This window comes from Macadamia integrifolia, chromosome 2, assembly GCF_013358625.1.
Source record: "Macadamia integrifolia cultivar HAES 741 chromosome 2, SCU_Mint_v3, whole genome shotgun sequence".
Classification (NCBI taxonomy): Eukaryota; Viridiplantae; Streptophyta; class Magnoliopsida; order Proteales; family Proteaceae; genus Macadamia; species Macadamia integrifolia.
Window position 1 is genome coordinate 42,540,535 of NC_056558.1, and position 11,637 is coordinate 42,552,171.

General features: G+C 36.9%; 1 protein-coding gene across 3 annotated transcripts in view; it reads left to right on the forward strand.

Annotated features, from left to right (window-relative positions):
* LOC122071893 (thylakoid membrane protein slr0575) overlaps positions 1-3,154 on the forward strand; it is a 15,900-nt gene extending 12,746 nt beyond the window's left edge. The window contains exons 7-10 of one of the 3 annotated variants that reach the window (XM_042636356.1): positions 174-254; positions 552-597; positions 712-767; positions 3,028-3,154. In XM_042636356.1, coding sequence (XP_042492290.1) covers positions 174-254; positions 552-597; positions 712-767 — 183 coding nt within the window. In that variant the 3' untranslated portion in view covers positions 3,028-3,154. Of the gene's footprint in view, positions 1-173; positions 255-551; positions 598-711; positions 768-2,004; positions 2,435-3,027 lie in introns of those variants that run through there. The other 2 variants (XM_042636355.1, XM_042636354.1) reach the window with 2 other exon arrangements.
* The last annotated feature ends 8,483 nt before the right edge of the window (positions 3,155-11,637 follow it).

Genomic DNA, 11,637 nt, shown 5'->3' on the forward strand with positions numbered 1-11,637 from the left:
GGGTGGTTGTGGGGGGGAAGGAAGGATTTGTATTCTTTTGGGTGTTTGTAGAAGTTAAGCATTCACATTGAATTTTTTATATGTAAATTGATTTTAGACTCGTCAAAATTTTTATAATGCCAACATTAGTCCCTATCAGCTGCCTTCTTATGTTAGCATCCACTGCTTCCCAGGTCACTGAAGATGGCAAGTACTGTTTAGTACTGGTGTTTGAGGCTAAATCTCTGCAGTTGTCCGATTTTGAAAAGAGACAGGTGAATTAATTATCTGAACTTGCAGAAGACTACATTTCACTGTATTCCATTGACCAAAACCTGAAGGATAAGTTTTCTTTCTTGAGGACATCATGGTAAGAAATAAATAGGTTCTTCCGGCAACTGTTATCTGTTGTTTTTCTAGACCATCGTATTTGTGGTTCATTTCTTTAGATGGCAAGTGCAGCCTTTGGTTGAGATGCAACTGATTGTGGTCTCTGCCAGTAATCTTAAATTCCAAAAATGAGAAAAAATAACTAGGTATTGATTTGCAAGTTATTAATGATGAATTTTCAGGCAAAATTTGCATCATTCTTTGGACCGGGAATCACTGCTGAAGTTGGTGAGTTTTAGATGCATTATTACAAATTGGTGTACTCTGAATGCTGAAAATTATTGATACATTGTTAATCTAAAAATATCCTCTAAATTCTGTTTTTCAAATGTATTGGTGCAGGGAAGGGTGACAATGATCTGTACGAAGTCCGGCTTATATCCAACACAAAACTCTAGGTACCAGAATGAGATTTTCACTTCACTTTCCTGTTTGTTTTTCCCCTTTATGTTACTTTCTTGTAAATGTCACATAATGTTTAAATCCAGCTGGATAGACAATAGAATAGTACTTTGAAAAGGCCAATCAATCTGAGAAACTTATTTTGGGTTTCCAAGGCTAACTATGGGCAGCTTTTTCCCTTTTTATGAGAAAAAAATATGCTTATACATAAATCTGTCGGAAGAAGCAAAGCAGTAGTAACATTTGTTTGCACTGAATTGATGATCAAGCCAGCCCTAAAGTAACCGCAAAGGGTTAGCGCAGTTGGCTTGGAGGAGACATGGTACTCCGCCTTAGGAAGCGAGGTCCCGTTATCAAACCTTCGCTGCTGCACCTAACTTCTTGGGGCCACCGCACGAGAGTTTCCATCTCGGACTGACCCGGTCCTGTGTAAGCGGTATCATAGTGACCCCAGGGACTAGTCAGGTCAAAGATCCCCTGGGTGTCAAAAAAAAAAGGTCAGTCCTAAAGTTATTATCTTTGATGTATTTCAGCTTAGCTGATTAACCAGCAGGTATTGGCCCTTACTGGAAAAGGTATATGACAACCTCAAATAGATGCTTATTAACTAAAGAAAATACTGACTTGAATTCTGCTGAGAAACTGAAATAGAAGAAGATATAAGATGGGAAGAGGACTGTTCTCAGTATTGAGTTTTGACTTTTGACCATCAAACCATAGAAAGAGAGATGTTTTCACCCCAAAACCATAAATATAAGCTGATTACAAGCTTATTTATAATCCTGTGCCTTTCTTTCTGCTTCAATTTCTACCTCATTTCAATGTTCCTGTTCCTTGAGGATTCTATTCTCTGACTAAATGAAGTTGAATCCTATTTGACTTAACTAAGTCCATTAAAATTCAAGATGAAATCAACTCCTACTTGGATTCAAACTTGAGTCAACTTCAACTAGAGCAGAAATTCCAGCTCTAAACTACTGAAACAAAAATCCTGAATCAAACGTGACTCAAAAACTTAACCTACAAAATTTACTGAAAACATTATAAAGTTCATCTATAAAGTAATGTTTGGGTTTATGATAAGTAGTTATTGGATTTTCTAAAAATGTAAAGCTTTAATTACTAAAAATTTTCAAAACAAATTTCGTAAATTAAAGATGTACAAGAAAATTGGTTGTGCATCTTTGTTGGACTCTTCTGAAAAGTCTGAAAGTTCTCACTTCCTTGGGATAGATTTTATTTCCTTGCAGGTGAATGGAGTTTAAATTCATCTAAAATTGGGACCATATCCATCTTTCATACAAGCAAACATGAAAACACACGAGGTTCAGCGACATCTAGAAGTTCTCATGTATTTCTGCGCATCACCCCCTCTCCCCAGGTTTTTTCTTGTGCAGACACGATAATCAGCTATTATGAATACTTGGATATAGCTCCGCCAATGCCATGTTGACTTGACTGAGCAGATTGCAACCAGTTGGATCAAGTTTGGGCATTAATAGGCTAGAATGACCTAGTCAGAAAATTTCTTCAAGAAGATCAATTGAATCCCAGGCTGGACTGGGTTATCTTGCCCAAATCCAGTCCTGATACTTGTGTGTGTGTGTGTGTATAGATTATAAATTATGGTGTTCGAGATAGAAGCAGCCATGCTTTACTGCAATATCAGAATATAATCGTTCTACTCATGTAGCTAAACCTGCGAAGCTGAGCTTTGGGCAAGCTGGCTCACTCTTACTGATACAAATCGCCAAGATTTGTGAAAGAGAACCTAATAATTTGGTCTGTTTAGGAATTGTATTTTTGTAAGACTTATGTGTTCAGGTCCCCTTCAAGTAAATTGTTATACCTTGAGGAAGAGGAATGACAGTACTGGACTGCCAATCTAATAGAATCCGCATCCAGTCCTGTGTGGACTGGCTCAAGGCCAATGATGAGCTCCTTCGTACTCCTTTATCAGAGATGTCAATGGGACCCAACTGAAGAGGAGCATGAAGGACCTCACTCATTGTTAGTGATTAGTTACCTGGCCTGTCTACAGTCTACACTGGCCTGGACTTGGCTCATTCTCCTATAGTTTACATGTCAATCCTATACAATATGCCATGCGCTTGTGTTCCATCTAAATACTGACATTTATTGTGCATGACTATAAACTGATGGTTACCATATATCATGAAAGTATTATGCATTTTGTGGATAAATATCCCATATATTCTTGAATGGATGGATGTTTATGATTGCTTGAAGCTGCAGACCAGATTATCCATCAAAATGAGAAGAGGATGATGTCTTGTATCTGAAATGAAATGGACGAGTGTAAATTGTGTAACAATATCTTCAATATCTTCAACTTCTTCAACTTGAAACGTCTAAAAGATTTTTCAGTTTTTTCTAAGTTATATTATTTTTACTGATGTTTCATATAAATAGTGTTGAAATGTTGGAGTAAATTGGATACCTAGAAGTATTTAGATTGGGGGCTAATTGTGGTTGGTGATCCTAATTATTAAATCGAGAGTGAGAAGAAAGGAAAAGAAAAGAAAAGAAATATTTATATGTGTTGGTTGCCCAAAGAAAAGAAAAGAAAATGTCTTTTTTAATTGCCTCTAGACCATATTTAGATGCAGAGTTTTCCTTCTCAAGCGAATAAACATAACAAGGAGCAGCAGCATAGTGAAGGTTAGCAATACAATCATTACCACCATGTTTCAAGATGTAAGCCGATACTTCAATGCTTCCAAACATAGAAGCAAACATGAGAGGGGTTCTCTCTTTATACGCCATTTTCTTTAATCCTATCCACCTTCCATACTGAGAGCTGGTCTCACTGAGGATCTTCTTCTTCCACACTCCCCTCCCTTCAAGCAAGATTGAAATCAAACCACCATGCAAAAATCCATCATTTCGCCTCTGAGGTTCTTCTCCCTCCATAATGAACTAACCCGCTTTCCGCAAGCACCATTGAATCTGGAAAATGTTCTCTCCTTTAACCTGTCTCTCAATACCCCTCTCTCTGTGACAGAAGTTTAGACAAACAAATTTGATTCATCTCAAATCCAACAAATGTTGTTATAGAACTGATCTATTTGATTCCATTCCATGAAAATGATCTTTGGTTGTTTACATATCATAAATGCCATTGTTTTGTGTGGACGGTTGCCTTAATTGGATTATGTTATGAACAGTTGGAAAATAAATACACAAAATGAAAAGAGAGATTAATATTACAGATGAATAGCATACATTGATGTAGGCAAGAACATGGTAGAAGAATAGAAAGTTATTCTCTTACAAAATACTATGTTAATTTTCAGTTTCACAAGGGTCCTCTAGATCTGTCTCTATGGCTGTGTTATGAGAATTCGATGGAATAGCGATTCATTCATCCACTATATAATCAATTCTCAATAGAATAAAAGACAAAAAATTAATAGTTACAGATCAAAGATGCTCATACAAAAGTAGATTACTAATTCTAACAGTGCCAATGGAATGAAGAAGGAATATGTTACATTTCTCTCTTTTGAACGAAGAGCGTGATTGCTAACATATGAAGAGTTTTGATCCCGTTTTTGTCACCTGCAAAGGCTAGATTTTTTATCAAGCATTTGATATTAAACCTATTAAATGCTCAGGTGACACGTGGAAAATAAACAAGTGGCAATAAAAGAATATTGCTTCTCCACACTTCATACAAAAATCAGAAGTGTAACTTAAGAGCTCTCCTATGTCCTCCCTTCATCATAGGTAATAAAAAGAGTATAACTAAATAATATATAAAAAGAAAAGAAGTATGGTTCCAATAAGCTCATTAGTGATTTACTTCAAGCAGGTGGTGAGCTTCTTTACTACCTCAATTAAATCGTTCCATAAAATAAATAAATAAATAACTCTATATACTACAATGATGACTTGTCATCTCGGAACTCTAAAATCTATGATATTTTTTTTTTTTGACATTTTGTTAATCTATGTTCCTAGAATGTGCCACTCGACATAATAGCTAAATCCTACTGATTATTATAGAGTGATTTACATCTCCTTCCCTGTAGTTTGCGTTTATTCCACCCCCCCCTCCCCTATGTTTTAAAAAATCCCATATACATCCCTTGTCAGATAACTCGGTTAGTAAACCGTTAGTTGTGGATGTTAAAGTACGATTCTACTTTAACACCTGTATCAGATTCCTTGATCGGGTCAATACTATTTGCAACACCTGTACCAGTTGCTCTTCCTTTCACAACAATAGCAGTAGCATTAGCAGATGCTTTCCTTTTGTCAATTGCATTTGCAACAGCATTTGCTGACCCAACAGAACCACTACTACCACAACTTGTTGCTCCAGTGATGGTTTTGCATGCACCAGAAAGCCTTCTAATTGTTTGTTTTTCCCCACGGATCTCCACACGATCATGTACTCTCTGTGCCATACCACCAACATCCTCATCACACTCATTAACATCCACAATTAACAGTTTACTAACCGAGTTATCTGACAGATGAGGTATGTGAGATTTTTTAAAACATAGGGGAAGGGGGTGGAATAAACGCAAACTACAGGGGAGAGGGATGTAAATCACTCATTATTATATGCATAATCTCTATGGTATTTCAAAAGCATTACACATGACACTACATATATCTACTTCGTTGACTGCAGAGCATTTAAAGCATAGAAAAACAATATGCATGAATCGAACAAATTGCCATGTAGCCTAGTGTTGCAAGGAGCACAAGCCAATGGAAATTCAGAAAAAGAACCTTGTGAAATTCTATGCCATGAAGTGAATATTATCGCATTGAACTACTTGATAAAAAAAAACATCCAAATTAATTTAAAAAAGAAAAGAATATCCATTAACCTTTCTCAATATTCCGTTTTCATACCCAAATATCTTTGGCTGCGTTACCAAAGAAAATTTCAGTCTATGTCAAAACGCTGTTTTTAAACGAAAAAATGGTGTTTGGTGAATCTGTTTTTGAAACGGTTTCAAAACGCAGGTCTTCTCTCCTCTCTTTGCATGAAATTGTAAAAATGAAGAGCTAGGACGGAAGACAAGTTTATCGGGAATGATTTCCCTAGAATCACCCAAACAAATTTTCTTTTTATTATTATTTGAAACAAAATTGGGAAGATGCAACAGCTATTTGCCGTTCCGTCAATTCCAGTTTCTATTGTTCTTTTTTCACTTTTTGTTCCAAAAAAACGGAAACTCCGTCTATGATGCACCAACGCTTTGTTCTGTTTTTTCGTTCCAATAGAACCAAAAAACTCCATAAACGTTCCAATAGAACGTTACTAAATGCACCATTTGAGTTCCAAGAGACCATATCTTGCATTGGAATCTCATCGAACACTTGCCTTGCAAATCCCGTACTTTCGATTGGACATATTTGAATTCTATAAAACGATATTTATCGAATTGAAATACAAATTGGTCAGAAAAATATCACCCAATTGATCAGAAAAATACAAAAGGAAATCATTATAGAAACATGAATTCATTGGAGATAAAACACACAAAAAAATAAAAAATAAAAAATAAAAAAATCAAAGATAGCAGTGTCATTATCATCGTCCTCAGCAGCTGGATCCTGAAAACAAAGGTTCCTTATGTGCAAGAGTACTTTGTAGAACATAGAGTACTAAGGCACAGAGAGAGAGAGAGAGAGAGAGAGAGAGAGAGAGAGATATTACAACCTAGCACCGTTTTGTATTTGAAGCTTTTGCAAACCTTTTTTACTCTTTTTTTTTTTTTTTTTGGTAAACAAACCTGTTTTAATCTCACGATAGTGGAAGCAACCATGAAAATCCTAGTAGAGAGGGGGAGAGAGAGAAGTAAGGGAGAGAAAGAGTCGTGAGGAGTAATGAGAGAGACCGTTTTGTATTTTTTCTAAATAAACCTGTTTTATTAGAAGCAACCATGAAAATCCTAGAGAGAGAGACGGGAGTAATGTGAATTTTTTTTTGGTGAAAGAAAGAGAAGGGAATTTGAGTGAAAGAAGGAGTAGAGAAAATTATTATTCTACCCAAAAAAAAAAAAAGGGAGAGTGTATAGAGAGAAGGGGAGATTGTGCGCAAGTGGAGAGTTTGGGAGAGAGAAGGAAATCATGTTCTTAAATTCTCTTTTCCCAACTCTCTTTGACTCTATTATTGGAAAGAGGGGGAAAATTTGAGTGAAAAAAGCAGGGTAGAGAAAATTATTATTCTACCCAAAAAAAGAAAAAGAAAAAGGGAGAGTGTATAGAATAGAGAGAAGGGGAGAATGTGCGCAAGGGGACTTGCAAGGAATATTCACGTACGTGAATGTACGTGAACGACCCTGGTCTGTGGATATGGCATATATTTTCTCTCTCATTTAATAAATGCTATATCCACGGACCAAGATCGTTCACGTACATTCATGTACATGAATATTCACTTTCCAGGGAGAAGTTTGGGAGAGAAGGAAATCATGTTCCTAAATTCTTTTTTCCCAATTCTCTCTTTGACTCTATTATTGAAAAGAGGGAGGGAATTTCAGTGAAAGAAGGAGAGTAGAGAAAATTATTGAAATAAAAAGATTCGAGAAAAAAACATATTATTTAAATAAAAAGAAAGGATAAAGTAATCAAGTAAAAGATTTGTCACTTCGTACTTTTATATAATAGTATGATAAATATATATATATATATAATTTTATATTTTTTTTTAGTAAATTTTATCATGAAATAATTTAAACTTTAAAGGGCCATCCTTCTTAGAAAGGAAGAAGAATGATCCAAAGACTAACACGTGAAGTGATGAATGAAGACTTAGAAGCAGACATAAATTACGATGCCTGAGGTATTGAGTGGTAACCAATTTATCTATGGCTAAAATCCATGTCGTTTGAAGGAGAGCATTAAAAGAGATTGTGGTCACGCAACCCAATAATAATGATTTGTGCCAAAAGTGGTGTTACGTATTGAGTTGTCTATGTCTCAAGAGGACCACAAATTGACAATTGAAGAATAACAGATAGACAGATGGGGATAGACAAAAATGGGGGTTCCTTATTATTGGAAAAGCAGTCTATTCGAGAGGGTGGCCTACACTAGCTAGGGTTAGTATGGTGTGAAATCACCACCTCATCTTTAATGAAAGGCATAAATTTTTTTCCTATGATGCTTTTACATGCATTCTTATCAGCTCTCACGCATAGGAGTCACGCTGTTAGATAGAAAAATCTCCCCCACATATATGCATGTTGGAAGTTTGCTAGGCAGCCTATATGTAACAACAAATCTAGAGTGGCTTGCACAATTGGCAAGGAAAGCGACAATCTATGTGTATGAATTTTATTTGTGCTAGCTTTGTCCTTCTCATTTGCCAAACTTTCGATTACTTTTTCTTTCCTTGTTGGGTGTTTGGTAGGCGTTGGAAAAGCCATCAATGCAGGGGTTGGTGAAAATGTCTCATAAGATCGTAGTCAATTGTAAATACTATGAGATTTTGAGATGAATTTTTCTTTTTTTAAGTGAAATTGATTTGTATTCATTCATGATTCATTGAAGGGCATTTGGTTTTCTCTTTTGAGTTTAGGTACTTTTATCCACACTTTGTGCTCCAATCCTTGTCACGGTTGCTTATCAATGTTAGGGTTTTTTTTTTTTTAGGTAAAAGTTGGGTTCGTCATCAATGTGTCCAACATGTGTTATCCTCACTTCTTTTTCTTTGAAAAAGACTCTCTTATCCTTTTGTGTCTAATCTTATGCGACTAGCTTACTGAAAATGCCACCCTATCCCTTTATTTTATTTGGGAGGGGGATTTGGATTAGCCACCATTAGGTTTCTTGTTTAGTAGTAGAGAGAGGGTTAGGCATGCTACTAGCTTTCCTAGACCTAGCGGCTCAACCAAGTGGAGGGAGAGAGCGATGGGATGCAAGGAGCATGGGAGTCATTTCTAAAGGAGAGAGAAAGTGACATAGTCGGGGCAACTAGCATGCCCAACTTTTTCTCTAGATGTATTAGGTCTTCTGATTTTTTAATGTCAATCGCTCATTAATAAGGTAGCTAAATATTTAAAGGGAAAAAGCTAGTTGGGCACATTGCTTGGATTCCACAAGCTAGCATCCATTGTGTCTCTCTCTTCTCTCTTTGAAATGAACCCATGCCCCCATTGCTGCCGCATCCCTTCCCCATACTTAAATTGTTTAGAAAAAAATTTCCTCCTCTTTATAAATTTTTTATCATCATCATCATCATCATCATTATTATTATTATTATTATTCAAAATTAAGAAGGATGCATTAGAAAATAAGGGGTAGGGAGTAGGGAGTTTAAAAGTACATTACATGAATGGCTAGTTCTAGCTTTCGTGGCAAAATGATATGCCACTATCACCAAATCCTTGCAATATTTCATCAATTTAAAATTTACAAGAGGGACATGAGCTCTTGGTCATGGAATAGTATTTGTTATGTCATCATCTTCTTCAAAAACTAGTTTGGCATGGAAACACCATTAATAGCTAGCTGGAATGATCCTTGGCTACTGAAATGTCCAAATACGTACACATTAATGTTGATGACAATTTCCAAACCCCAAGAATATCTTTATTAGTTGATCCTATCATTCATAGGAGTTGGAATGTGCCCTTTGTGAATGCCATCTTTACAAAACAAATTGCATCCAAGATTCTTTCCCTGCTTCTATCTGATCCCAATCTATTTCAAGACAGTTTACCACGAAGTGAGTGGAAATAATAATGATACTGCGACTTGCAAGGTAGGACGGGCTTCAGTTATTTTCTCAAAGGCATATGTATTTATGCATCATTATCTTGTATTTAAACAGGGAGGCGCACAAGAGTCAGAGGTCAAAAGAGCTATCAAAGGACTACATCAGGCAAGAAGATTACGAATCATGGAAGGCATCATCTGATCTATAAGAGCAAATCACACAATCAGAGGAAGAGATGATCACTCTCATCTGATTCTTTCCACCAAGGACCAGCATGGCATGATTATCCTGAAGGAACCCACACATGGAAGGTGGTCTAGTGATAAGGATTGTGTTTCAATGCCAACCATAGTTTCCTTGTTCAGAGGAACCACTCCAAAATTATATAAATAATCATCTTTTTATATAGATGGTTGTCAAAAGCAATAATATCAAGAAAAACAAATTCATAGATCTAGGTCACCATTGACTAAACCACGTTAAACTCTCTTGCCTAACTATCTCTCTCCTCTCCTTCCCTTACATTAGGTTAAGGGGACCAGTGGAAATCCTTTGTTAAATGGCTCCCCACCTCTTCTCCTACCTCATCTAGGCCCCTATCCACCACGCATGCCCTTATGCCCTTATGCCCTCTCCTCCGAAACCATCACAGGTATCCTCCATATCCCCGTTGGCGTCCCCTACTTCCCCTTCATCGTTACCTCCCATTAAATAGTTCGTTGATCTCCCACGGTCCCATCATCCGGTCCTCCCCTTTCTCCCATTGCCCCTCATGTATAGGATCGTCCCTCCTTTGAGAACTCAATATTCCATATTGCATGAATAATCTGATACTCCAATGGTTGATCTGACTTTGTATCATAGCACTGTGGGTGCATTAAAATATGTTATTTTTACTAAGCCAGATATTCAATTTGGTCAATGACTCAATAAGGTATGCCAGTTTATGCAGTCCTACCATAGATCATTGGGCTATTGTGAAAAGAATCCTACGCTATCTCAAGTCTACTATTAATCATTGTCTTCTTCTTGAATGGCAATCCAAAATCCAGCTCTCTCTGCCTTTTCTTATGCTGGTTGGGTCAGGTGTCCTGATGATTGCAAGTCCAATAATGGTGGTTTTGAAATTTTTCATGGGACCAACTTAATCACCTAGAGCTCTCGTAAGTAGGCCACCATTGCATGCTCTAGCACTGTGGCTGAGTACAAGGTTGTTGCTAATGTTGCGGCTGAACTGATGTGGCTGCAATCTTTACTAAAATAACTACATATGTTTCCTTCTGTCGCTTCCATCTTATGGTGTGACAACTGCCAATCCCATCTTCCATGCATGGACAAGGCATATGGAAATTGATTTCCACTTTGTGTGGGACAAAATTGCCAAATGAAATCTTGATGTTTGCTTCATTTCGACCAAGCACCAGGTGGTTGACATCTTTACCAAGCCCCTTGCTCACGCTCGCTTTGCTTCTATGATGATCATCAATCTCAAGGTCATTGAAGTTCCCTTGAGTTTGAGGTGGCTTATAAGAATAAATCACACAATCAAAGAAGAAGGCAACTATCATCCGATTCTTTCCACCAAAGACCAGTGTGGCATGATTGTCCTAAAGGAGCCCACGCATGGAAGGTAGTCTAGTGATAAGGATTGTGTTTCAATGCTAATAATAGTTTCCTTGTTTAGAAAAACCACTCCAAAATTCTATAAACAATCATCATTATACGTATCAAGGAAAACACATTCCTTGGATGGAGGTCACCATTGACTGAACCACGTTAAACTCTCGTGCCTAACTATCTCTCTCCTCTCTTTCTCTTGTTCTTTAACATGGACTAAGTATGAAGGACTTACCAACATGTTAAAGCAAGGAGAAGAAGAATGGCCTTGGGAACTTTTTCATTTTTCTGTTGGACATTTATGATATGGTTAAATGTTTTAATATCTTTAAACAACCCAGGCATAAGGTTGAAGTAGAGCATCGGCTAGCCAACAAGGTTATGAAGAACAATATCATACATTCATACGTATTGTATCTGAAGATATTCCTTTCATGAAATGTTCTTCTCACCATGGCAACAATGTGTTCAAGCCCACGTTAGCCACCCCCACTTTTTTTTTTGGTAAATAGCCACCACCACTATCACCTCCATTTAAGGTT